At 41.6% G+C, this 24,711-nt stretch overlaps 1 protein-coding gene across 2 annotated transcripts in view; it reads left to right on the top strand.

Moving 5' to 3' along the window:
• LNP1 (leukemia NUP98 fusion partner 1) overlaps nt 1–23,305 on the top strand; it is a 50,176-nt gene extending 26,871 nt beyond the window's left edge. The window contains exons 1-4 of one of the 2 annotated variants that reach the window (XM_004606821.2): nt 11,480–11,555; nt 11,793–11,990; nt 19,111–19,341; nt 22,672–23,304. In XM_004606821.2, coding sequence (XP_004606878.2) covers nt 11,832–11,990; nt 19,111–19,341; nt 22,672–22,797 — 516 coding nt within the window. In that variant the 5' untranslated portion in view covers nt 11,480–11,555; nt 11,793–11,831 and the 3' untranslated portion in view covers nt 22,798–23,304. Of the gene's footprint in view, nt 1–11,479; nt 11,556–11,792; nt 11,991–19,110; nt 19,342–22,671 lie in introns of those variants that run through there. The other variant, XM_055126494.1, reaches the window with a different exon arrangement.
• The last annotated feature ends 1,406 nt before the right edge of the window (nt 23,306–24,711 follow it).

The following is a 24,711-nucleotide window of genomic DNA, read 5'->3' as shown; positions in this document are numbered from 1 at the left end:
TGGCGTGTGTCTGGGGGGTCTTTCTAGGTAAATTAACATTCATTTAGTGCTATAGGTGGGCTTAGTCAAATACATCGCCCTTTCCAGTTGTTAGGAGAATCTAAGATGGAGTTAAATCTATGTTTTTTTTTTGGTTTTTTTTTGCTTTTTGGGTCACACCCAGGGATGCTCAGGGGTTACTCCTGGCTCTGCACTCAGGAATTACTCCTGCGGTGCTTAGGGAACCATATGGGATGCCGGGGATCGAACCCTGGTCGGCTGCATGCAAGGAAAACGCTCTACACGCTGTACTATCGCTCCGGCCACAAGAGTTATATCTATCTTGTGAGTTAAATTAATACGTTCTCTCACAAGGACATGGAGAACAAGACAACTCTTACAGTGCAATTGTAAATAAAGGACATGCTCTGTGAAAGTAAATCAAAAGTCTCCCTGTACAGATAAACACAGTGTGCTGCTTCAGAAAGGCCTTGTAAATCAGCAGCTTATTCCTGTTGCTTTATCTTAGGACTTAGAGAAAAGGCCTTGCCAGGAGTAATTAAGTCCAAATATTTCCCTTTATTTTTTTTCTAAGTGCAAAGGTCTCTGTGAAAGACTACTTTTTAAAAATTTTACACATATAAACCCTCACCCCATTCTTAGGTACTTTGATCTCTTTTGACCTTTGGCCCTCTCCTCCCTTGAGTGAACTTTGATTTCATCACTTCCTATCTCTGTGCTATTTTATTACTTAGCCATCAACTTTATTTCTGACCTTCACCCATGTGGGTGGGTATTACCCAACTAGTTAAGGGCATGGGTAGAACAAAAATGAAGGGAATTTTTTGTCCTTCTTTTCCTTCCTTCCTTCCTTCCTTCCTTCCTTCCTTCCTTCCTTCCTTCCTTCCTTCCTTCCTTCCTTCCTTCCTTCCTTCCTTCCTCCCTCCCTCCCTCCCTTCTTTCCTCCCTCCCTCCCTCCCTCCCTCCCTCCCTTCTTTCCTTCCTTCTTCCCTCCCTCCCTCCCTCCCTCCCTTCTTTCCTCCCTCCCTCCCTCCCTCCCTCCCTTCTTTCCTTCCTTCTTCCCTCCCTCCCTCCCTCCCTCCCTCCCTCCCTCCCTCCCTCCCTTCTTTCCTTCCTTCCTTCTTCCCTCCCTCCCTCCCTTCCTCCCTCCCTCCCTTCTTTCCTTCCTTCCTTCTTCCCTCCCTCCCTCCCTCCCTCCCTCCCTCCCTCCCTCCCTTCCTCCCTTCCTTCCTTCCTTCCTTCCTTCCTTCCTTCCTTCCTTCCTTCCTTCCTTCCTTCCTTCCTTCCTTCCTTCCTTCCTTCCTTCCTTCCTTCCTTCCTTCCTTCCTTCCTTCCCTCCCTTTTATCTTTTGTCTTTTTGGGTCACAACCCAGCGATACTCCTGACTCTGCACCCAGGAATTACTCCTGGCTGGCCACGTGCAAGGCAAAAGCCCTACTTGCTGTACTATCACTCCATCCCTGACCTTTTTTTTCTAACTTCACTATTTGAGTATGGACATCACATCTCTTCTGTTGCTAGAGAGATATGCCATTGGTTCTCCTGTTTCTCAAACATTTGGACTCAGATTGGATTACATTACTGACTTTCCTATGTCTCCCTCTGTGTGTAGAAGATCAAAGGGCTTCTCAGTTTCTACAGTTGTCTGAGTTAATTTCTCATAATGTCTCCATATGGAAAAATCCATTTCTGGGGCCCAGAGAATTAGTATGGTAGTAGGGCACTTGCCTTATATGTAGCCGACCTGGGTTGGATCCCTGGCTTCATATGGTCTCCTGAGCCCACCAGAAATAATCTCTGAATGCAGAACCAGAAGTAGGCCCTGAGCACTGCCAGGTGTGGCCCCAAAACAAAACAAAACAAAACCCCAAAACCAAAAAATCCATTTATTTGTTTTTCTGTATATTTTTCCAATATCAAATTAGTTGTGTTTATAAGACATTTAGTGTTGGGTTCAGAATTCCTAGAGATAAACATCATTAAAAGAATTAAAAGTCTGACTTCTTACTTTTGGGTGGTAGGGTCAGAGTGGGATTCTCCAAGAATGACTCTGGTTATGTCTGTGAGTTCTTGGGGAACCATGGACCATGGAGTGGCAGAAATAGAACTCAAGATCTATGCATGCCAACCATCTTATTTTCATAGGTGTAAAATTTCATTTCTTTTCCCTGACATACTTTCAAGTAATAATATATTATTTATTCAGTTTTCTGCTCATACATAAGTATATTTTGCCTTCAGAAATAGGAAGAAATGACACTTTTGTTTGGGGAGGGATAGAAGAGGATTATCTATAGTCAATTTTTTGGACAGACAGGTCCTGCTTTGCCAAGAGTAATTACCTGAGTTGATTCTTTAATAACAGAGAGTCAACAATGATGGTATATAGTCACATATTTTCCTTTCCCATCTGGATCATTGAGAAGCAGGTTTCCTCCCTCTCTAATAAAAATATGACAAAGAAACCTCAGACGTCTCTTATTTCATACAAGAAAATGTGGTACAAATCGTTTTATGCATTATTTATTTTTCCTTAGCAACATATAAATTGTGGTAACAAGCTCTCATGGGCCATAATTATGAAGTGCATCTTTTTCCAACTGGAGAAAGAAATTTTTGATAGAATGTGGTTAAGACAATGATCTGAGAGGCTGGAGCAATAGCACAGCAGGTAGAGCATTTGCCTTGCACATGGCCAACCCAGGTTTGATTCCCAGCATCCCATTTGATCCCCCGAGCTCCACTAGGAGTAATTCCTGAGTGCAAAGCCAGGAGTAACCCTGTGTGTTGCCAGGTGTGACCCAAAAAGAAAATAAAAAAAGACAATGACCTGAGACTCTGCCTACTAACGTGACTGTCACAGGACAGGGTTAGGAAAGAGACTGGGGGACAGGATAAGCCCAAGGACAGTGGTGGAGGTGTTGCAGACAGAGAGATAGGTGGGGGAGGGGCTGATAATATATATTGGGAAAAAGAAAATCTGGAACCTAAATCAGGTCATGAAGGCCTTCAGGACCCAGGACCTACCTGTGGAAACCCCCATAAGGGGCAGAATTTCTGGCCCACAGCTTTTCTGGACCCACTGGGAGGAGACGCTTCACCACTGAAACAAAGTTCATGCTAAGAATATCAAAGGACCGTCAATAGCTTTAAGTTCACCCCCTTGGCAACCACCCTAGCAACAGAATTTGGTAGCTAGTTTGGGAAAACTGTATTATACACTAAGTTGGCAGAGGAAAAGATATAGTTTTCCCTATTCTAGAGAAATGGGCCTGCATCTCCACTTGGGAATTGTACTTAGTTTATGGCGCGTATTCTCTGTCTTGGGAATACACTGCAACTCTAAGTGGGATGTGTACTTCATTTGTTTCCATTCTGGAGAAGCCCTTGTTTAATCTGCCACACAGAATTGTTTTATTTCCCCCTTGTTTCCCAAATAAACTTGTTTTACTTGACCATGTCCTGAAATTCTTTTCTGTGATGAAAAGCAATGGACCTGGAAAAGCCTGGGTAAGATTTAGGATGGACCCACCTTTTCTTCAGAGAGCATTTCCTCAAGGGCTCCATCCTGAGTTCTGCAGCTCTGTGAGAAATTGGGTGGTAGGGATTGTTTCCCAGGCTAAGTAGACCAAGTGTTATTTAGGTGCAGTTTGAAGATTGTCTCTAGGAACCAGTGAGACTCATCAGTCTTAGATTTTCCTAGTCGGTTCCTCAGATGACCAAGTACTTAGAGAGGGAAGCTCAGATTCTCTTCATCAGGCTGTCGCTTCTCTCCTCCTAACTTCAGAAGCCACCTGGAAAACCATACTTCTGGCAGGAATCACCTCTCTTTCGCACAATGCAGTGATAGTGACACATTGGTGGTATGGGGCAGTAGTATTGCACGGCTAAAACATTACCATGAATACTACTGTAAGTCTTGGAAATGTTGCTGGCAAAAGAGATACAGTGGGGGAGGGGGTGGGCAGTTCTTTGTCTTCCTGAAGGAAAGAATTTCATCAGGAGATGTCATTACAAGAAATAAAAAGTGATTTTTTTTTATTTCAAGTGAAAATACACTCTGCACATGCAGGGCACAGAGCAAGTGACCCAAAGAGAAACGGGTGCCCTGAGAAAGTCTTAGGACTTGTCTTTTATTTACTCTTACTAAAGTTATAGATCTTGGTCCCTCCTTCCATGTAGCATGCTTGGGGAGGTCCTTTCTACCTTAGAATCTGTGCAGTTTGATATTCTAAATTGTATGGTTAGACATGTGCTTTGGTGTTAATAAGGCTATGCACTTACTTAGAGACACATATTTTCTCTTCCCAGCCTAAAGTTCATAGAGCACTCAACTCCAAATTTCTGTAGCATCCTGCACATGCATGGCCTCAGGGAAGCTGCTGAGCACAGCATTTGGGGTTATAGCATCAGGGTCTAAGTGGTTTGGAATTCAGATGTTTTCCTATAATTTTCCTCTCTTTTCCTCTGTATCTCTTATTCTTTCCTCCCTGGCTCACATCTAATGACCTATCTTTAACAGGAAGGAAGAAAGGAAGAGACAGAGAGAGATAGAGAAAGAGGGAGGGAGGGAGAGATAGAAAGAGAGAGAGAGAGAGAGGGAGAGAGAGAGAGAGAATGGTTGAGTAATTTTTTTTGGAAGGGTGAATTTCTAGTTCTGCCCAGGAGTGAATTCTGTTGGTTCTGGGGATCAAACTAGGGTTGGCCACATGCACAGCAAGTGCCCCTGTGAGCTGGAAAATTTGTTTATTTTGGGGCCATATCCAGTGATGCTCAGGGTTTATTGAGGCTCTGTGCTCAGGAATCACTCTTGGCGGGCTCAGAGGACCATATGGGATGCTAGAGATTGAACTGGAGTCAACTACATACAAGGCAAGTACCATACCCACTGTAATATTGCTCTGCCCCCATCCCCAAGCTGGCAATTTTGTCAGACTTAGTAGCGCAAGAGGGTCCCATGACATCAGGAATAAACTTTCAGCTGAGAGCCTTGGACAGTGCTTCTGGACTTAACTGAGGGACGACACAGCTGTGTGGATTACCACGTCCAAACACAGGACATTTAGATGTTGAGGATGTGCTGGTCTCTGTAAGACTAGTAGAATGCTTCAAGGAGTAGAGAAAGATTCATGTAGCTGCAAAAGGATAATCTATGTGAGAGAAGCCACCGCAGTTTACACAGAAATTACTTGAAAGGAAAAGCTTTCTCCCCTTACAAGATCATTAATAAGCATGTGAGGGAGAAATAAAGGCTTTTTATGATGACCAAATGCTAATGAAGTTTACTGCTACCACACCTGCACTACATAGAATACTGAAAGGAATTCTTGTTTAGGAAAAGCAAGAACAAAATAAATAATAAATACATAAAAAGAGAGCCCAAAAAAACACCACAATCCATTATACTTTGAGCATGGCGATATACATTAGAAAATGATAAACATAAATGGTGAAATTAATCAATGGCTACACTTTCAAAAGGAAAAAAATTGGTCTAAATATGTTAAGTCTAGGGGCTAGAGCGGGTAGGGTGTTTGCTTTACATGCAGCAAACCCAGGTTCAATTCCCAGAATCCCACATGGTCCCCTGAGCACTGCTAGGAATAATTCCTGAGTGCATGAGCCAGGAGTAACTTCAGTGCATTGCTGGGCATGACCCAAAAAGCAAAAATAAAATAAAATAAATATGTTAAGTCTAACACTGGTAAAGGGAAGTTGATACTGGTGGTGGGATTGGTGCTACAACATTATATCTCTAAAAGTCAACCATTTAAAAACTTTGTAAATTATGGTTCTTTGATTGAATAAAAAATTTTAAATAAATGTCACTATTACAATCAGCACAAAAAGACTGTCTTAGACTATATAAGAAAGATTTGCATAGTCTTTATGGTAACCAAAAACCAAAAATCTGGAAAAGGGACACCTGGAAGAAAAGAATTTGAGAGGGGATGAGCAATAGTATAGTGGGTAGGGCATTTGCCCCGCACACAGCTGACCTGGGTTTGATCCTCAGCATTCCATAAGGTCCCCTGAGCACTGTTGGGAATAATTCATGAGTGCAGAGCTAGGAGTAACCCCTGAGCATCACCAGGTATGACCCAAAAAGTCAAAAAAGAAAATTTAGAGAGTGACAAATAAATACCCCTCAAAATGAAAGAAAGATAAAAATAAATAGAAAAAGAAATAACAGGAACATTAAAAAACTAGGAAAAAATACGATGTCAATAGGTAAACCGCAAAATAACAATATGCATTTAGAATGTGAAAAATTCTGGACTCACTAATCAAAACACAGAGTGGATTGATGGATTAAAAAAAATAAGCAGGATCAATCTATATTGTGCACACAAAAATCTCACACCGCATATCAAGACAAATATAGTCTCAAAGTGAAAGGTTGCGCAAGGTGTTCCAAGCTAGCAAGGCTGAGAAAAGGGAAAGAATTGCTATTACCATATCTCATAAAATAGGCTTTTAATCAACATAGGCAATAAGACAAAAAATGAATTTTATGTATTTTTGAAGTAGTTAGTCTGTCAAGAAGATATCTCTTTAATATTTATATTTTCAGCACAGGGCACTCTGTCCCCTCAACAAATTTTTTTTTCCTTTTGGGTTTTGGACCACACCCTGCAGTACTCAGGGTTTACTCCTGGCTCTGCATTAGGTGATCACTTCTGGTGGGCTTGGGAGACCCTATGTGTTGCGTGAGATTGTACCTGGGTGGGATGTGTGCAAGGTAAACACCTTACCCACTGTACTATCACTTGGCCCTCGACATAGTTTTTTTTAATCAAAACTTTCAATAGATTGGAAATAGGAGAGAGATGCCTTGTTGTACTAATAAAGGTCCTACATGACTTATCTACAAATAACATCATACACTGTCACTGTCACTGTCATCCTGTTGCTCATCGATTTGCTTGAGTGGGCACCAGTAACATCTCCATCGTGAGACTTGTTACTGTTTTGGGCATATGGAGTACCCCACGGGTAGCTTGCCAGGCTCTGGCGTGTGGGTGAGATACTCTCAGTAACTTGTCGGGCTCTCAGAGAGGTGCTGAGGAATCAAAACCAGGTCAGCCGCATGCAAGGCGAATGCTCTACCCGCTGTGCTAGCACTCCAGCACCAACATCATACACACGTGTGAAAAATTAAAAACTTTTTTCTTAAGATCTGGAACTAGATAAGGACATTCAGTCTCACTACCATATTTCAACGTAGTTTTGGAACTCCTGACCAAAGCAATTAGTCAAGAAACAAATACAAAAATTCAAATAGTAAAAAAAAAATAAAATTATTACTATTTGGGGATGAAATAATAATAAACAGAGAACTCCACAGACTTTTCTAAATACTAAGCAAACTAATCAATGAGTCAGCAAAGTGGCAAATACAGAATCAATACACACAAATATGTTACATTTCTACATGTTAACAATTATAAAAAGCAAAATTTAGAAAATATTCACGTTTATATCTAAAAAAGGTAAAGTAGTTTGGAGAAAACATTAAATGATCTATTCACAAAAAATTATAAGACATTATTTAAGGAAATAGAAAAAGACAAAGTAATGGAAAGACATATTGATTGGAAGAATAAACATGACTAAAATGTCCAGCTTACCTAAAACAATGTGAATAGTCAATGAAATCCCTGCCCAAATCCCATTTGATTCTTTATATATTTGTTTTTGTTTTGGGGTCACATCCAGTGATGTTCAGGGGTTACTCCATGCTCTGCACTTAGGAATCATTCCTGGCAGTGCTCTGAGGACCATATAGGATTCAAGGGATTGAACCCAGGTCTGCCACATACAAGGAAGTGCTTTACTCACTGTATTATCTCTCTGGCCCCAGTTTCATTTTTTAAGGAAACAAAACAAACAATTCTAAAATTTGCATGGTACACAAAAGACCCTAGATAGCTAAAGCAATTATGAGAGAAAATAAATAAATTAGAGACATTGTGCTCCCTGACTTCAAACAATATTACAAAGCAACTAATTTCTTTTAAACCATGAAATTGGAACAAAAATAGTGGAATAGAATAGAGAGCCCAGAAATAAATCCACACAAAAATGGCATCTAATCTATGACAAAGGGGCTGAGATAGTACAATGAAGAAAGGAAAGTTTCTTCAGCAAAGGGTATTGGGAAACCTTAACAGCCACATTAAGTAATAAAACAAACAATGAAACTTTTTTTCATGATGCACAAAAATTAATTTTCAAGAATTAAATATTTGAATAGCATCTACCAAACCATAGAATACGTAAATGAAAAAATAGGTGATATGCTAAAGGAACTTAATGTAGGAGATGTATCTGGAAATTCAATGCCATTTGGAAAAAAAAAAGCAAGAACAGACAAATGGGACTATATCAAATTAAAAAAACAGCATAGAAACTAACACAAACAGGCAACTTAGGAATCTGAAGAAGATACTTGAACATTATTTGTCCAACAGGTTGATATTCAAATTATGTGAACAACTTATAGAACTTAAGAAAAATAAAATAAGCAACCGAATCGAAAAATGACAGAAGATCTAAACAGGCAATTCCCACTCCCCACCCTGCCCCCCGCATCAAAAAAAGAGACATAGATGGCACACACACACACACACACACACACACACGCACACACGAAACAAAATGATCAACATTTTGGTTTTTGTTTGTTTGTGGGTCACGAATGATGGTATTCAGAAATTATTTCTGATTCAGTGCTTGGGGGATGCTTCTGATTATGGTTGAGGGACCATGTGATTCCGGGGTTGCACGCTAACCTGGTAAACTATCCATGTGACCCTCAGCATCTGTTATAATCAGGGAAATGCAAATGAGAAACACACTGAGATATCACCTTACACCAGTGAGAATGGCCTACATAAAAAATATTGGGGAAAAAAGTGTTGGTTTCATCTAAGTGAGGATGTGAAAAAAAGAACTCTGATACACTCTTGATGGGAATGTAAATTGAAACGGCCTCTGTGGAAAATGTTACGGAGATTCCTTTAAAAAATTGAAATGAAAATGCCACAAAATTCAGAAATGTTGCTTGTGAGAATTTAGCTGAATTTGAAGGACGTTTATTAATTTGAGAGATATGTATATGACTATGTTCCAGCAGCTTTATTCCCCATAGTCAAACCATGGGGTCAACTTAACTGCCTCTGATCAGATGAAATTATACTGTTTAGAACTAAATGAATGAAATTTAGTTGATTATACTAAGAGGTTAGGAAAGTGAGACAATTTTCAGATGGTTTCAATCATATGCAGAATATGTCTAACTAAAGCAAATAAACTGGCCAAAAAAAAACAAATGAAATTAACTCCTAGACTCATTGAGAACTGCGATAGTTACCAGTGGGTAGGAGAATGTGAGTGGGATGAACAGAGTGAGGAATCTTTGGAGGCATGAGATAGAATGGCAACTTTGACATTTGGGTACAATGAGTCCTGTACTCTTATAAAGATGTAAAGGATACTTTAGAATTGCAACCCGTAATAATTTTCTAAAGTCTAACGTGCAAAAAAAAGCAACTGAAGATAGTACAGGGAAAATCCTGGCACTGTCAGAATGATCACAGAACTTACAGCCAAGGGTAGCTCCTGAGCACCTCTGGGTCTTATCTAAACTTTCCTTCCCCCCAAAAGAAGTTTAGAAGAATTGCAAGATTTCTTAAAAGTTTGAATTGCTTCAGTTATATTCTGAAACAATTAAATATTATATGTTGTATTACATAGGAGTTTGATGAATCTAAAATTCTCCCTACATAGAAAAAAAATGCTCACTGAAATACAGGGACTAGAATGTTTGTAGACGTTTTGTTTATAGTAACACCTACTGGAAAGAATAACAACCTCAAATGACCATCAGTAGTTGACTGGATGAAAATGAAGGGAGGATATTCATATAATGCAATACTGCAGAGCAAGACTGGAGTTCCTGAGAAGGCCTGGGTAAATCTTACTTACATAATGCTGAATAACACAGAATAACATATTCTCTGTAATTCCACTGAAAGAATTTGTTGTTGTTGTTATTAGGATTTGTTGTTGTTGTTGTTGTTTTGCTTTTTGGGTCACACCCAGCGATGCACAGGTGTTACTCCTGGCTCATGAACTCAGGAATTACTCCTGGTGGTGCTCAGTGGACCGTACGGGATGCTGGGAATCAAACCCGGGTCGGCCTCGTGCAAGGCAGAAGCCCTACCTGCTGCGCTATTGCTGCAGCCCCTTGTTGTTATTCTTTTTTTTTTTTTTTTTTTTTTGCTTTTTGGGTCACACCTGGCAATGCACAGGGGTTACTCCTGGCTCTGCACTCAGGAATTACCCCTGGCTGTGCTCAGGGGACCATATGGGATGCTGGGATTTGAACCCGGGTCGGCCGCGTGCAAGGCAAACGCCCTACCCGCTGTGCTATCTCTCCAGCCCCCCTTGTTGTTATTCTTGAGCCTGCGTGTGTTGCACTGAGATTACTCCTGGCTTGGTGCTTGGAAGTTGCTCAACATGGTGCTCTGGGACCATGCACCATGATTGAACCCAGGGCTCCTGGATACAGAGCATACATTCAGCCTGTTGAGCCATCTCTCTACGCACAAATGAAATTTAAAATAGGCAGTCTTACCAGAACTCACCGTGGTAACTCCTTTTGTTTGGAGCTAGTCTGGATGGGAGGGTAAAAAGAGAGAACGTACTAGGGTGCCAGAAATATTTTTCTCCTGTAGTGTGCATGCATGTGCGTGTGTGTGTGTGTGTGTGTGTGTGTGTATGTGTGTGTGTGTTTAAGTAAAAATTCCTCCAATGAGGGTGGGAGAGATAAGTCAATTTGCTGAGTGCATCTTTTACACGCAGGAGACCTGCCTTTGAAAAAATGTAAAAATTTTAAATTTGTATTTAAATTGAACGCAGTTCTGTGATTTACAATACTCATTGCATTGTTTCTCAAGCACATAATCCTAACACCTTCCCCTCAGCTGTGTACCTACCTCCTCTCCCAATTTCCCCCCTTTCCAAACCCCACTGCCTCAACAACTCAGTTGTATGGATCAGTTCTTTAGTTGTATTGCCTGTGGAGAAATCTGTTTCGATTGCCCCAGTGATCCCCAAGGACCCCCTTGAGCACTACTAGGTGTGACCCCAAAACCAAGCAAAATTCTTTGAAGTATGCACACTTAAGATTTTCACATCTTACAGGTATATCATTTCCATTTGTACCTATGTCTATACTGCATCAACATTCATTTTTTTTATTTATTGGGAGCGTATCTAGCTCTAGAGATAACATGCTAATGCTGGTCACCTTGCAGACTGCGGTCAAGCTGTCCCTTTGAAGGTGGCCTCATTTCTGAGCTGGCCTGGAGCTGACAGGCAGATTATGAAGGTCATACTCCATCATCATTGACAGCTGGAGATGCCATCACATGCCTCTGGCATCAAAGCACAGGGAAAACCAGGCAGTGGACTTTGCTTTCCACCCTTGGGCTGGGAGGCACAAGCCCCAGCGTTGGAAGGATTAAAGAGCCTCTCAATTTAAAAAGGCAGGGGGAGGGGAGAGAGGGGAGTGTGGGCTGCACAATTTATAAATAGACATTACCGAAGGCTGCCTGATGGGGAAGTGGTTGTTTAGTAAATCTTTCTCCTTTAAGAATCCAGGATCTGAAATCATTTGAAAAGACCCGTTTCGTTTTGTTTTTGTTTTTGTTTTTTGGTGTGTGTGTGTCTGGGAGCTGCCAGGTTGCCTCGAGTCTGCCTTTATCGATATTTCTCTCTGCCAGCTTTAGGGACAGGCCTTGGAGATTTTGAATCACCTTTACATGGAGCCCAAAGACGATGATGATGATGATGTTTCTTTTGCCAAATGGATGAGCAGCTTCTGGGGTCACAACTGGGTAGAAGAGAGTGAGAGGGGACTTCGGGACCACCGTCGCAGATCACAAGACGCCGGTTACAGGAAAACCTCCCTGCCCTGTCCAGTAAGTTACCACCACAGATCCGGGGGAAGCTGAAATAGAAGAGGGGGGCTTCTGTCAGGTTTTATTTTTGTTTTGGGGTCCCACCTTGTCGTGCTCCTGGCCTACTCCAGGCTCTATGATCAGGGGACCATAGGCAGTACTGAAGATTGAACTGGGGTTGGCCACATGCGAGGCAAGTGTCTTAACCCCTATATTATTTGCCTGGTCCCCTCAGATAATTTTCCAAGTGTCCTTTGGTTTAAATTTTTCTATGGCTGATAATCAGTATTTGTAATCTAAAATTAACAACAACAAAAATACCCACAAAAATTCCCTGATCATGTTTTCTTGCCCTTCAGGGACCTGATCTTTATCTATTAGGTATTAAAGTCTTCATTTTCAATAATGATATTTTTGTTTTGTTTTGTTTTTTTAGTTTGGGGGCCCCACCTGACTGTGCTCAGAGCTTAACTCCTAACTCTGTGCTCAGGGACTATTTCTGAGGATATGTGATGGTGGAGAAACCTAGGCCAGCTGTGTGCAAAGCAAGGGCCTTAGTCTCGTACTATCGTTCTGACCCAACTTCAGTTACTTTAATGTGCTATCAGAGTGACCAATAAACCTGAAATAATCCTGCTAAGTGATACTCTCACTCAAGCCTAAGGAAACAAAACAAAACAAAACAAAACAACTTGATGTTACAGTCTGTGTGGTAGTCAAGTGGGTCAATGTATGATTTCTTTAAAAACCTGAAAAAATGTCCACTCTTTGGTGACCTGTAAGGAATAAGCAATTCCACATAATTATTACCACTGATAACTCACGATTCCCATTTGGTTTCCTAATGGGAGACAATCCCCAAATTCTCCTGCCCTCAACCTGCTTTTCCCATCAGGTACCTATACAGCACCCTGAATCCAGCTAGCAAGAGGTGAGCAGGCAAGTTGCCATGAGGGAATGAGTGTGTGTGCGTGACCAGGGGTGGATTTAGCAGCAGGCACCGGCAGTGATTCACTCTGATCTATTGAGATGCTAGAAGACCCCACAGAGGCACTGTGGCCGGTGCTTCACAATCACATACAGCTTTTCCTCATTACAAGACCCGCCACCAGGGAGCACATCCATCAATCCTTTACTTCTGCCAGCCCTAGGTCATTTAAGTTTGGGAGTCATGACATTTTGTTTTAATTTTTTTAACTCTAGCGTTTCCAGCTACACAATATCTGAAAGATACCGAAATGGGTAAAGCAACCTCTTTAATTCCTGGTGAGAAGCAAGTTTGATAAACGACCTCTCTTTGAGACGGACTGGAAACAGATCTGTTACTAAGTGGAAACTCAGGGACAGAAGGGCAAGTTTTAGCATCTCTCTAAGAACTTCAGATTCTTCAAGTGAGAGATAAGAAGGTTGGGTGAGAAAGGATGATTTCCAGGAGCCCTTCTGGCGCTGGCTTTTCATGATTATGTTATAAAAGAAGCGCCTGCTTATCACTCTCATTTCAATTCCTTTTGTTCTCCATTGAGTGATGTGTTTATATTATGGGAATCAGGGGTATGATTAATTTACAATTTCTAGAATTAAGAACAAAAGAAAAAGTGTGATTTGTTATTTATTAAAAAAATTCCCTTTGGAGCCATCGAAAACAAAGGGAGAATTATAGTTCCTAAAGTAAATTTTTTCTTCACTTAGACTTTAAAAATTCTATTTAGAGAACCACTTTTGTGTTGTGTCGCTTGCCTGATACTATTGGGGAATAGTACTCTTTGTTACATATGACATTTCTAAATGGTGTTTTCTGTCATACTGATATTATTTTCTACTTATACTGGCTTTGATCATTCATCTAAGTCAGCCTGTTTGTCCTGTCAACAATAAATTAAATAACAATTAGACCAACATGGATAAAATGTGTGCTTGTTTAGTAAGACAAGTTATGGTATAAAAATGACAATCTAAAAAAAATAAAAATAAATAAATAAATAAAATAAAAATGACAATCTGATTCAATAGAGACAGCACAGACCTGGGAGCCAGGGATAATGTGGCTTCTCTGCAGAATCCCGGCAGAGACTCCCGAAGGAAGGCCTGTTCGTCATCCTCTAGCCACATAAAGCTATGTATCATCACTTATTATTTTATTTTAGAGCTGAGTGAACACCTACATTTAAAAATGCCTATGCTTTGTTTTGAATTCAATGAGAATAAGACAAAAAGAAAAGCTTACTCATAGGCAGGTCTTATGTTTTCTATTCTCCCCCCAGGTGCACTCTAAAACTCTTTCTTTTTGTAGTCTGTTAATTTAGCAGCTTCTAGATGAACAAGACAAGTCTTTGTGTTGACCCCTTGGAGAAGGTTCCAAGTGCCTGTGGCCTGGAGCATCTTGAACCTAGAGCTTCTCCCTATAGCATTCCCATGCTCAGCTAATTATGGGTCACAGTAGGGTATCGATGACAGTTTCACATGGATTTCTCTGTAATAGTATGAACACAGCCAGATTTATCCACTTCTCTAACTTAAAAAACATTTTACTAGATAGTTTAAAATATCCTTCAATTTTCCTAAAGGATCATCAGCGGGTGGTATTGAGTTTCTTCTAGTATTTCTGGTGAAGGAGCTGCCATTTTACCATTTGAACACTTGATTTTTTTCTGAAGCTGTTCCCATATGTGAATAATTGACTAATTTGAAGTCCTTTTACTCTGATGATTGCATTAGACTTTGCTGTAAAAAAATTCCACACATAAAATTCTTTAGTTTAATTCCTTAAGACTTACTACTATTGATTAGCATCTGGGAAGGTTTTGGGGCCACGCCTGGTGGTGCTTAGGGGCAGCACCTGGCTTAGTGCTCAACAGCCTGTGTTCTGGTGGTGCTCAAGGGAACATATATGATACGTGGCAAGTGCGCCTTCAATCACTGTAATCTCTCTTTGACTCCAAGAACTACAAGTGATAACTAGAATTTGGTCGGAGCTGATACATTGTTTTAAATCTCGTGTACAGAGACTGGAGAGAGGGTATAGCAGGTAGGGCAGTCCTTTTGCACATGAGTGAGCCAGGTTTGATCCAGGGCATCACATGTAGTATCCTGAGCATCAACCGGAGCAAAAAGTCAGGAGTAAGACCTGAGTGTCATCTGGTGTGGCCCCCAAACAAACAAAACCAGAAAAACCACATCCATAGGGAACAGACACTTTGAATAAGGACAAACCTTTGATTGCTCAACAGAGAATCCCAGGCAGGGGTGGGGGTGAAGGGAGGAAAGAGGGAAGGGAGAGGGGCTGACAGACTAGAGGAGATGCGAGGGCTATACTTGAAAGGTGTCCTCTGCTCTTCTCTGGGATGGCTCCAAGGTTTGTATAAGTCACATTCTGCCCGCAGGGGGATCTTTATGGGCTTTAGGAGCAATTTCGTTATGTTTTCAAGGAGGAATTCTAGATCAATGATAAGGGTATCATTGGACACAGTAAACCAAGTGACGTGGAGTTGTTACTGCTATGAAAACTGTATATGTTGTATGCTTCATAACCTGGTGCTGAGGTGCCACATTCGGACTCAGTGTGAGAAGATGCATTCCAGGTGCCAGAGCTCACTTCTGGGTGTGGGGGAAGGCTGGTCCATGACTGTGGTGGCAATGAGCACATTCTTTTTAGAAATAAGCTATTTCAGGCACGGGTTCATTATGCTCCTTGAAGGAAATTAGAAAGGCATATAGAATTTCAAAACTAAAGCTTGCTAGTGAGTAAATAATTTGAGAATGGAAAATCCTTCACAGAATTACTTGGAATGCTCTTTTAAGCTTCTTTCTCATAAAGTCAGACACGGAAGCAAACTGGATATAAGGAAATATTTGAGTTTGTACTTTATCTTCTGACCAAAACTCTTGCCTGTTCAGAGAGAGCTCGCTCAATGAGACAGGGAGAAAGCCCACTAGGCCCAGGATTTCTCTCTGCCACCGCACCCCTGGGAGTGAGCACTGAGCTGGGAATAGCTACTGAGTAGCCACTGGTGTGGTTCACCCCACCACCAAAATCAAAAAGCAGGCAAACCCCCCAAATTGTCATTGTTTTCTTCTCTTTGGTTTTGCGGCCATACCCTGTGCTTAGGACTTCCTCCCGGTTCTGTGCTCCGGAATCACTTCGGACAGAGCTTAGGGGACCACTGGAATGTGGAGCTGCTTGGACCCCGAGGACCACACCTGGCAGTTCTTGGCGGGGAGCCTTAGTTCCGGGGTTCAAACTCAGATATGTGCCCCTGACCTCTGTGCTGTCTTCCAGTCCTTGATGTAATATGATATCTTCATTTGTTTATCACTTATTTTGTGGTTTTTTTGGAACCACACCTGGAAGTGCTCAGAGCTTACTCCTAGCTCCGCACTCAGTGATCACCCTTGGCGGGTGTTGAGGTCCATACGTGGTATTGGGATCTAACCTGGGTCGGCTGTGTGCAAGGCAAGCACCTTATCCACTGTACTGTTTTTCCAGCCCGAAGGTGTATTTTAATGAATTCCTGTTATGAATAGGGTGAGATGAAGCATCCTGGGACTCTAGCAGAAAACGGAACATGAATGAGTTTATAAATCTGATGGAGAAGAGAGATGTATAGCAAAATCACTAAACTGGGGTTGGAGAAAAAGTGCAGTGAGGAAAACACTTACCTTGCATGTGGCCATCCCTGGTTTGATCCCTGGCACTATATATGGTGTCCCAAGCACTATCACCAGGAGTGATCCTTGAACACAACTAGATGTGGCTCCTAAGTCCCCAAACAAAATCCCTCTGCCTGAGATATATAATCAATTATTGATTAAGTTACTAATTATATTTGTAGTAAATACCATAAAGGAGAAATAGAACCATCTAATTGAAGAGCAATTGAAAAGGACTAGATTCAATCAAGGCTCTAGGCAAGGCATTCTGAGAAAAGTTTCCCCACTGAGTCAGAAGTCATTAGTGCATCTGGAGCAATAGCTTAGCGGGTAGAGTGTTTGCCTTGTACATGGCCAACCCGGGTTTGATTCCCAGCATCCCCTATGGTCCCCTGAGCACCGCCAGGAGTAATTTCTGAGTGCATGAGACAGGAGTAACCCCTGTGCATCACTGGGTGTGACCCAAAAAGCAAACAACAACAACAACAACAACAAAAGTCATTAGTGAGGTGAGGGGTGTGGTAGTACGTGGTTGTGGTTGTAATTTTAACTGTGTGACTTGTGAATGCTGACAAAAAGTGAATCAGAACGAGTATAGGGGCTACCGGTAAGGGCTGCTATGCACCTTGGTGAAAGAAACAATCTCCTGGCAGTGGTCCTGGCAGTGTGGATGGTTTTGAGAGACACATAGAAGAGGAATCTGTGGACTCAGACATCGCATGAGGACAGAGATGCCTTAGTCACAGAAGGTCAGAGTAACGTGGTGGACAGTGGTGTCCTCTTCCTGGCCAAGGGACACCTGAACAAGCTTGAGAGGGAATGATAATAAATTGGCATTTGGACAAGCCAGGTCAAATGCCTTTGGGATACCAAGAACAGAAGTTGAATGCACAAAAGCTCCAAGGAGAGGTCTGGGATGATAATATTAATCAGGAAAATAGATTGTAGCTAGAAATTTTAGTACAGGCATGACTTTATGGATTTAGGGAGAATTTAAGTCCAGGCATGACTCTGTGGCTATAAGGAGAAGGGAAAGGAAGGGAAAGAAGGCTACTGTAGAATCTTTGGGGAACTCTAAAAATAATGAGCAGCCAGAAGGGAAAAGGGATGAAAATATATGGCAGAAAGAGCAAAGGAAAACCAAGTTGGCATGTTGGTAGAAGGTAAGGGAAATAATGTTTCTGGGAGTCGAGATTGAATGATATTAAATGGCCAAAAGATGCACAAAATTTAGCAGCCTGAATACTAAAATTCTGACCAAAATTAGTTGTAGTTGTAAAAGCTAGGTTGAAACGCATTGTGGAGTGAGAGGAACTGAGAGAGCAAGGAATTTTTTCAAGAAGTTTGATCTGCACAATTTATCTTTTGACCATTTTGGGTTGTGATTTTAACATTAAAAATCATTGTGCGGGGCTGGAGCAATAGCACAGCGGGTAGGGCATTTGCCTTGCATGTGGCTGACCTGGGTTCAATTCCCAGCATCCCATAAGGTCCCCTGAGCACCGCCAGGTGTAATTCCTGAGCGCATGAGCCAGGAGTAACCCCTGTGCAATGCCGGGTGTGACCCAAAAAGAAAAAAAAAAAGAAAAGAAAAAAAAAGTAAAAATCATTGTGCTATATGATCTGTACCTGCTTTATGTTAGATATAATTATTTTAAAAATATTGTTAAACATGAATAGCATGTAACATATGTTTTAAAATTTTTGTTTACCATTTAAGTTTATGTTGCTTTTATGCACAGTAGTTTTCCCTCTGATTTATTCTTTTTTTTTTTTGGCTTGGTAATTCTTTCTTGTTATAAAAATGACATAATCACAGTTGTTTCATTTCTTTTTTGGGGGGGTTCACACCTGGCGATGCACAGGGTTACTCCTGGCTTCACACTCAGGAATTACTCCTGGCAGTGCTTGGGGACCATATGGGATGCTGAGAATTGAACACGGGTCGACCGCATGCAAGGCAAACGCACTACCCGCTGTGCTATCACTCCAGCCAGTTGTTTCATTTCTTAAATATTTGTGGCTTTATTAAATTTTTTACCACTTGGAATTTATTTTGCTTGTCAATTTAAGATTGGAATAGTGTCTTAATGGTTGAGGAACAAAGAAAGACTGGGATGTTCTGCTTCAGTTTTATTTATGTATTTATTTATCTATCATTTGGGGGCCATATCCTGACATACTCATTGCTTACTTCTGGTTCTGCACTCAAGGGTAAGTCCTGGCAGAGTTTGGGGGACCATATGGGATATTAGGGATCAAAGTTAGGTTGGCTGCATGCAAGGCAAGTGCCTTCTATCTCTCTAATTCTTCTACTTAAAATTTTACCGTGTTAACCCTACTGCTTTTTTTTATAGGATAAAGGTCTTATTAATCAGAAGATAAAAGTTTCAGTTCAAAATGAGATTTGCCTTGTTAATTTAATAGTATTCCATCTTGATACCAATACAATACAGTCTCTTTATATTGTAATTTAAAATTTTTATCTTTCCAGTTTTCTGAGCTTCCCAGAATCACATCATCTGACAGTCATTCTAGGAGGCATTCTCATGAAGATCAGGGATTTGGATGCCACACCCATGTGGGGGATTTTAGAAAATGCTCAAAGGATGAGTCATTCAAGGAGCCACTGGATTCAAAAGGAAGATCCCATTCCAAAATTCAGGCATTTCCGGAGTCCTCTGACCATCCAGTGTGTTTTAAGACCAAGCGCTCTGTCTCTTTGGTATGTAAAAGAATTATATCGGAACAATTTTAATAAATGAAACCCCAGGGAGGGATTCATCCTTCTTAAGTTTGGGGAGGGAATATTATCTAACTTCTCCATTTACAGCTTAGTATTGAGATCTTTGAAAGATGACCTTTAGTTTTAGATAGCCCAGATATGCCAAAATTTTTTCATTATAATTTCCTTGACGATATCTGACAAGGAAAGAACTTCTGGAGAACTTTAAGTTGGATTTTTTGTTACTGATTTCCTCTTGTTCTGCTCTCATCTCCTTAGTAAAACAATTGTGATTCCTCCTTTTACTATATAAAGAAGAAAAAACTTGCCACTAATACTCTGTCCTTTCATACTTACTCCAGGAGGAAATAACCTATGATGATATACTGCCCTTTATGTGTGTGTGGGTATGGGTGGGTGTTGACTGTGTCTGGGCCTGAATCCAGGGCCGTAGACATGCAAGGCACAAGTTCTACCATTGAGCGACATCCTGGGCCTATCTTTGCCTTTTCTTTGAAAAAGTGCTCCTAGGAATCTCTCTGGGTGCTATGCAGCAAGGGCCCAGATTCAAGTACCGAGAGGTCTCCTGGGAGTCTGAGTAAGGCTCAGGGGAGACACCAGCATAAAGTAAGGGAAAGAATAGAAACTCCATAGATGATACCAACCAGATACATGAAGTGATAAACTAGAGATCAACTGATTTCTGTGTGACTGAGAGCAAAATACTTTGTGGCTCTCGGGTTCTTCCTGGCAGGAAGAGGGATGCTCTTAAGCCTTACTCAAAGCCCAGGGACAGTTCCTGACTGTATTCAGCCAATCAACCTGCTCTATGGCTTGAGGCCGCTGTAGCCTGGGGTGGGTGCTTGGTGCTTCTCTCCCCATTGCCAGAGCGTCTGAGCTTCCAGCCTAGCAGAGGTAGGTGTCAGGGTTGTCCTGCAGTCTGCTGCCTCGAGGGGAGCACTCAGGGCTGTCCTGCAGTCTGCTGCCTTGTGGGGAGCACTCAGGGCTATGCTGCTGTCTGCTGCCTCACAGGGAACACTCAGGGCTATGCTGCTCTCTGCTGCCTCGAGGGGAGCACTCAGGGCTATGCTGCTCTCTGCTGCCTTGAGGGGAGCACTCAGGGCTGTCCTGCAGTCTGCTGCCTCTCGGGGAGCACTCAGGGCTATGCTGCTGTCTGCTGGCTCGCAGAGAGCACTCAGGGCTGTCCTGCAGTCTGCACCCTTGTGTCTAAACTGGAGTAAAACGTATTCTTTAAGCTGTTTTTTTTTTTTTTTAAGTTTCAGGAGCCAGACAGATAATACAGAGGTTAAGGCACTTACTTGCCTTGCAGCTGCCAAGCCTGGTTTGATCCTCAGAGCTGTGTGGTTCCCCCCAATCATTTGGTGTAGCTGTAGAGGCCCCCAAATACTGAAAGTTATGGGCTTGGGGGGTCCGCAACAGTGCAGGATGACCTGGTGTCATTCTCAACTCCCCAGGCCCAAGCAGCACTGCACCCTTAGCCCAGCCCCTTCTGAGCACCACTCAGGAGATCCCCCCTACCAACTCTCTGTCACTGTCCTCCCATTGTTCATCAGTTTGCTCGAGCGGGCACCAGTCACGTCTCCATTGTGAGACTTGTTACTGTTTTTGGCATATCGAATACACCAAGGGTAGCTTGCCAGGCTCTGCTGTGCGGGCAAGATACTCTCGGTAGCTTGCCAAAATCAAACCCGGGTTGGTCGCATACAAGACAAACACCCTACCCACTGTGCTATCGCTCCAGCCCCCCTACTAAAGAAAAATATTTTCAGATTTACAACAATACTATGCAAAAAAGTGCAAATAATGATTTCATTACCTAGATTCCCTCCAAATGTTCTTGTGTTATCATGTTTTCCAATACTCTTTCTCTCCTTCCTACTCCCAAACAAGGGCACAAGATATTCTTTCCCATAAACACAGTAATGATTATTAAACTCCAGAAACCATCACCAACACAATATTTATCTAATATGTTGACCTTATGTATATATATATATAGTTTTTTATTAGTGAATCACCATGAGTTACAGTTACAAACTTATGAGTTTTCATGTTTGCATTTTGTCTATATCCCTCCACCAGTGCCCAGTCCCCTCCACCAGTGTTCCCAGTATCCCTCTCACCCTTCCACCCCATCCCCCACCCCACCCCACCTCTGTGGCAGGACATTCCCTTTTGATCTCTCTCTCCTTTTAGGTGCTGTGGTTTGCAATAGAGGCACTGCGTGGCCATTGTGTTTGGTCTATATTATATTGTCAACCTTACGTGTATTTTTTTCTGATTATCCCAATAATGTTCCTTAGAGAGAGATTCCAGTTTATTTGTTGGAAATAGTACTTATGTTCTTCTCATCCGTCTTCTGGAGCACTCTCTGTCTTTTCTATCTTTCATGACATTGATCTTCCAGGAGGACTGGCAGGTTATGGTTTGTTTTGTCTTGTCTGGTTCACATCACACCCAGTGATGATTAGGGCTACCACTGGCTTTGTGCTCAGGGGTCACTCCTAGAAGTGCAGGGGTCATGTGGTGCCAGAGATCAAGCCTGGGGCTCTTGCGCAGGGATATGTATTCAAACTACTTGAGCCATCTCTCTGCTCCTCTGCTGATTTTTTTCTTTTTTTTGTTTAAAAATACAAAACTCGAACGAGCTCTGTGCTCAGGGATCACTCCTGGCGGGGCTCAGGAGACCATGTGTGGTGCCAAGGATCAAGCCCGAGTTTCCTGTGTTTTTGTGCAAATGCCTTATTTACTGTACAACACCAAACTTCCTGGTTACTTTGTATGAGTATGGGGGCGTTTGGGCCATAACTAGAGGTACTCAAGGCTTTTTCCTGGCAGATCTTGGGGGACCAAATGCATTGGTAGGGAGATAGTACAAGCTAAACTCCTTAACCTTTTTTTCCTAATATTCCCTCCTGATTAGATACAGATTTATTCTTTTTCAGGAATAAAACAGAAGTAAGATGATATATTTTAAAACTCTTCAAGTCGTTACTTAAATTTTACTGATTCAGGAGATTTACTAAGTCCTTTCTGGATCCAGGTAGGGTAGAAATATATTTTGACGGGATTTTGAGGGGATGGGATATGGCTAGTGGTGGAACCTTGTATGTGAGAGGATCTGGTTTTGACATGTGGTCTATATTCCTATAATCTATACCTATCTAGTTAAATATATTTTAGAAAATTAATCCAAGAAGTTCTTTGTAGATCTTTATGGTCTTACAACTTTTTGTAGAGCACACACTATTATACAACTGCTTTTAGGAAATCCACTTGCTAATATTATTATAAACCCTTCTCTTCCAGGGGCATGAGAGCAGAAAGGAAAGAAAGGAAAGAGAAGGGCTGATGGTGGAGACAAGGTCCCGCAAGAAAGTGGAAGAAAGGAGTTCTAGGAAGGAAGAAGCCAGAGGAGCCTCTAAACCCCGCTAGTTTGAAAGAGGTCCTAAGTAGTACTGGGTTTCCACCTCACAACTGCTGGAGCAGCTGTGATTTTTGAGCCCGGGTACACCCTGCCCCCTGCCAGTAGGGGGCAGCGGTGGTCAAGCAGTGTCTGCAGATGCTGCAGACGGGAGCATCTGAACTGGATGGTTGCTTCTGCTGCTTCCCAAAATAGTGTCTAACATCCTCCAACTGCTTCTAGCATATTAGCTGAGAGCATGATCTGCTTCGTTGCCCTTTTATGGGAAGAATAAGAATCAAGGTTATTTTAATAAAATAAAATCATTCTGGAAACTGTGAAGAGAGATATTTAAAGAGCCACCCACACACCTTCACCCACCCTTCCACGTCAACCCCACAAATAATCTTAAATAAAAATCTTTGCTGTGACTCTAACCTTGTTCTTCAATTAGAAATAATTGTGAAGGTATGTCTAATGGCCATCATTTAATGAGAACTGATCATTAAAATGTCAACTATGATGCCGAGTGCTTTAATGCCTTACCTAAAATAATCCTTACCCACTCCAAGGTGGGCCTTTTTTTTTTTTATTAGTTACTTTCTGAGTGAGGGAACCAAAGTTTGGGAAAGTACAGTAACTCACTGGCATGAGTTTACTCTGACTCATGCTCCTAGCCTGACTCATGGCCTTTGTTTCCCTTTCAAAGCAGGCCTTGACATAGTACGCGTGTGCTGTACTTGTGAATGAGACAATGTGAGTGCGAGAAGCAGGAATCGGGGTAGGGTGTGATTCTCATTCTACAGCCACCCAGGTTTCTCTGAGGTCAGATTTCTGCACTCAGATTTAGTTTTATGAGGCCATATTATTTCACTTAGTTTATCCCAGCTTTACTGAGATGTATTTGACAAAAATTTATATATTTAAATTGTCTAACATTGGGGCCACAGGGATAGTAGGATGGGTAAGGTGTTTGCCATACATACAGGGTTGACCTCTGTTCAATCCCCAGCATCCCCTTTGGTCCCCTGGGTACCACCACAAGTAATTCCAGAATACAGAGTCAGTAGTTATCCCTGAGGATCACCAGGTGTGGCCTTCCCCCCAAAAAAAGCAAAAAAGGAAAATGAAAAAGGGGGGCCTGGAGAGACAGTACAATGGGTAGGGTATTTGCCTTGTTTGCAGCCAACCAGTTCGATCCCGGGCACCCCATATGGTCTCCTGAGCACTTTCAGGAGCAATTCCTGAGTGCAGAGCTAGGAGTTATCCCTGAGTATCTCCTGTGGCCCCCAAATAATAAAAAATAAGGATGTAAATAGTCTAGCATCATGATTTGACATCAATCACAGGATCCATATTCTAATTGTATTTGTGTTTCCAGGACCCAAGAAAGGTGCCTTTCACATAGTAGTTAACCAATCTGTATAGCTTGAGAGTGTGTCTCTAAATTATAAGGTCTTAACACAAATTAATTCCACTTATTTTAGGGAAGACATTCATATATTACTCTCTTGGAATAAAAAAATTGCAGTTGATATTTTACCCCTAAAATGGGAAAAATTTTACCTACAGTATAAAAGTCTAAAGCACTTTCAAAGAAAACAAGTATAAAAACTAAAATGTGACAATTTTCCTGAAACCCAGTATTAAAATTAAAACCCATGCATGCAGTTTGTTACTGCCACTTTGGTTACTCTACTCAAGGGGGCAGTCTTGAGTCAAGGTTTGGACAAACAATACCAGACAGTGAAATATTATTTGGCCAATGACAAAATCGCTGCCACTACTTTCAAACAAAAGAAAGGACAATTCATATAAAAAAAAATCTCAAGGTCGAATTAGACAAATTAAATATTGGTAAATTTTTAATTTGACTGACTACTATATTTACTTGAGGAAACACAACAAATTGGTGATCACCATTATGAAAAAAAGGAGAAAGAGGA

Source organism: Sorex araneus, chromosome 2 (genome assembly GCF_027595985.1).
Source record: "Sorex araneus isolate mSorAra2 chromosome 2, mSorAra2.pri, whole genome shotgun sequence".
Lineage (NCBI taxonomy): Eukaryota > Metazoa > Chordata > Mammalia > Eulipotyphla > Soricidae > Sorex > Sorex araneus.
This window is presented reverse-complemented; position numbering and strand designations above follow the sequence as displayed.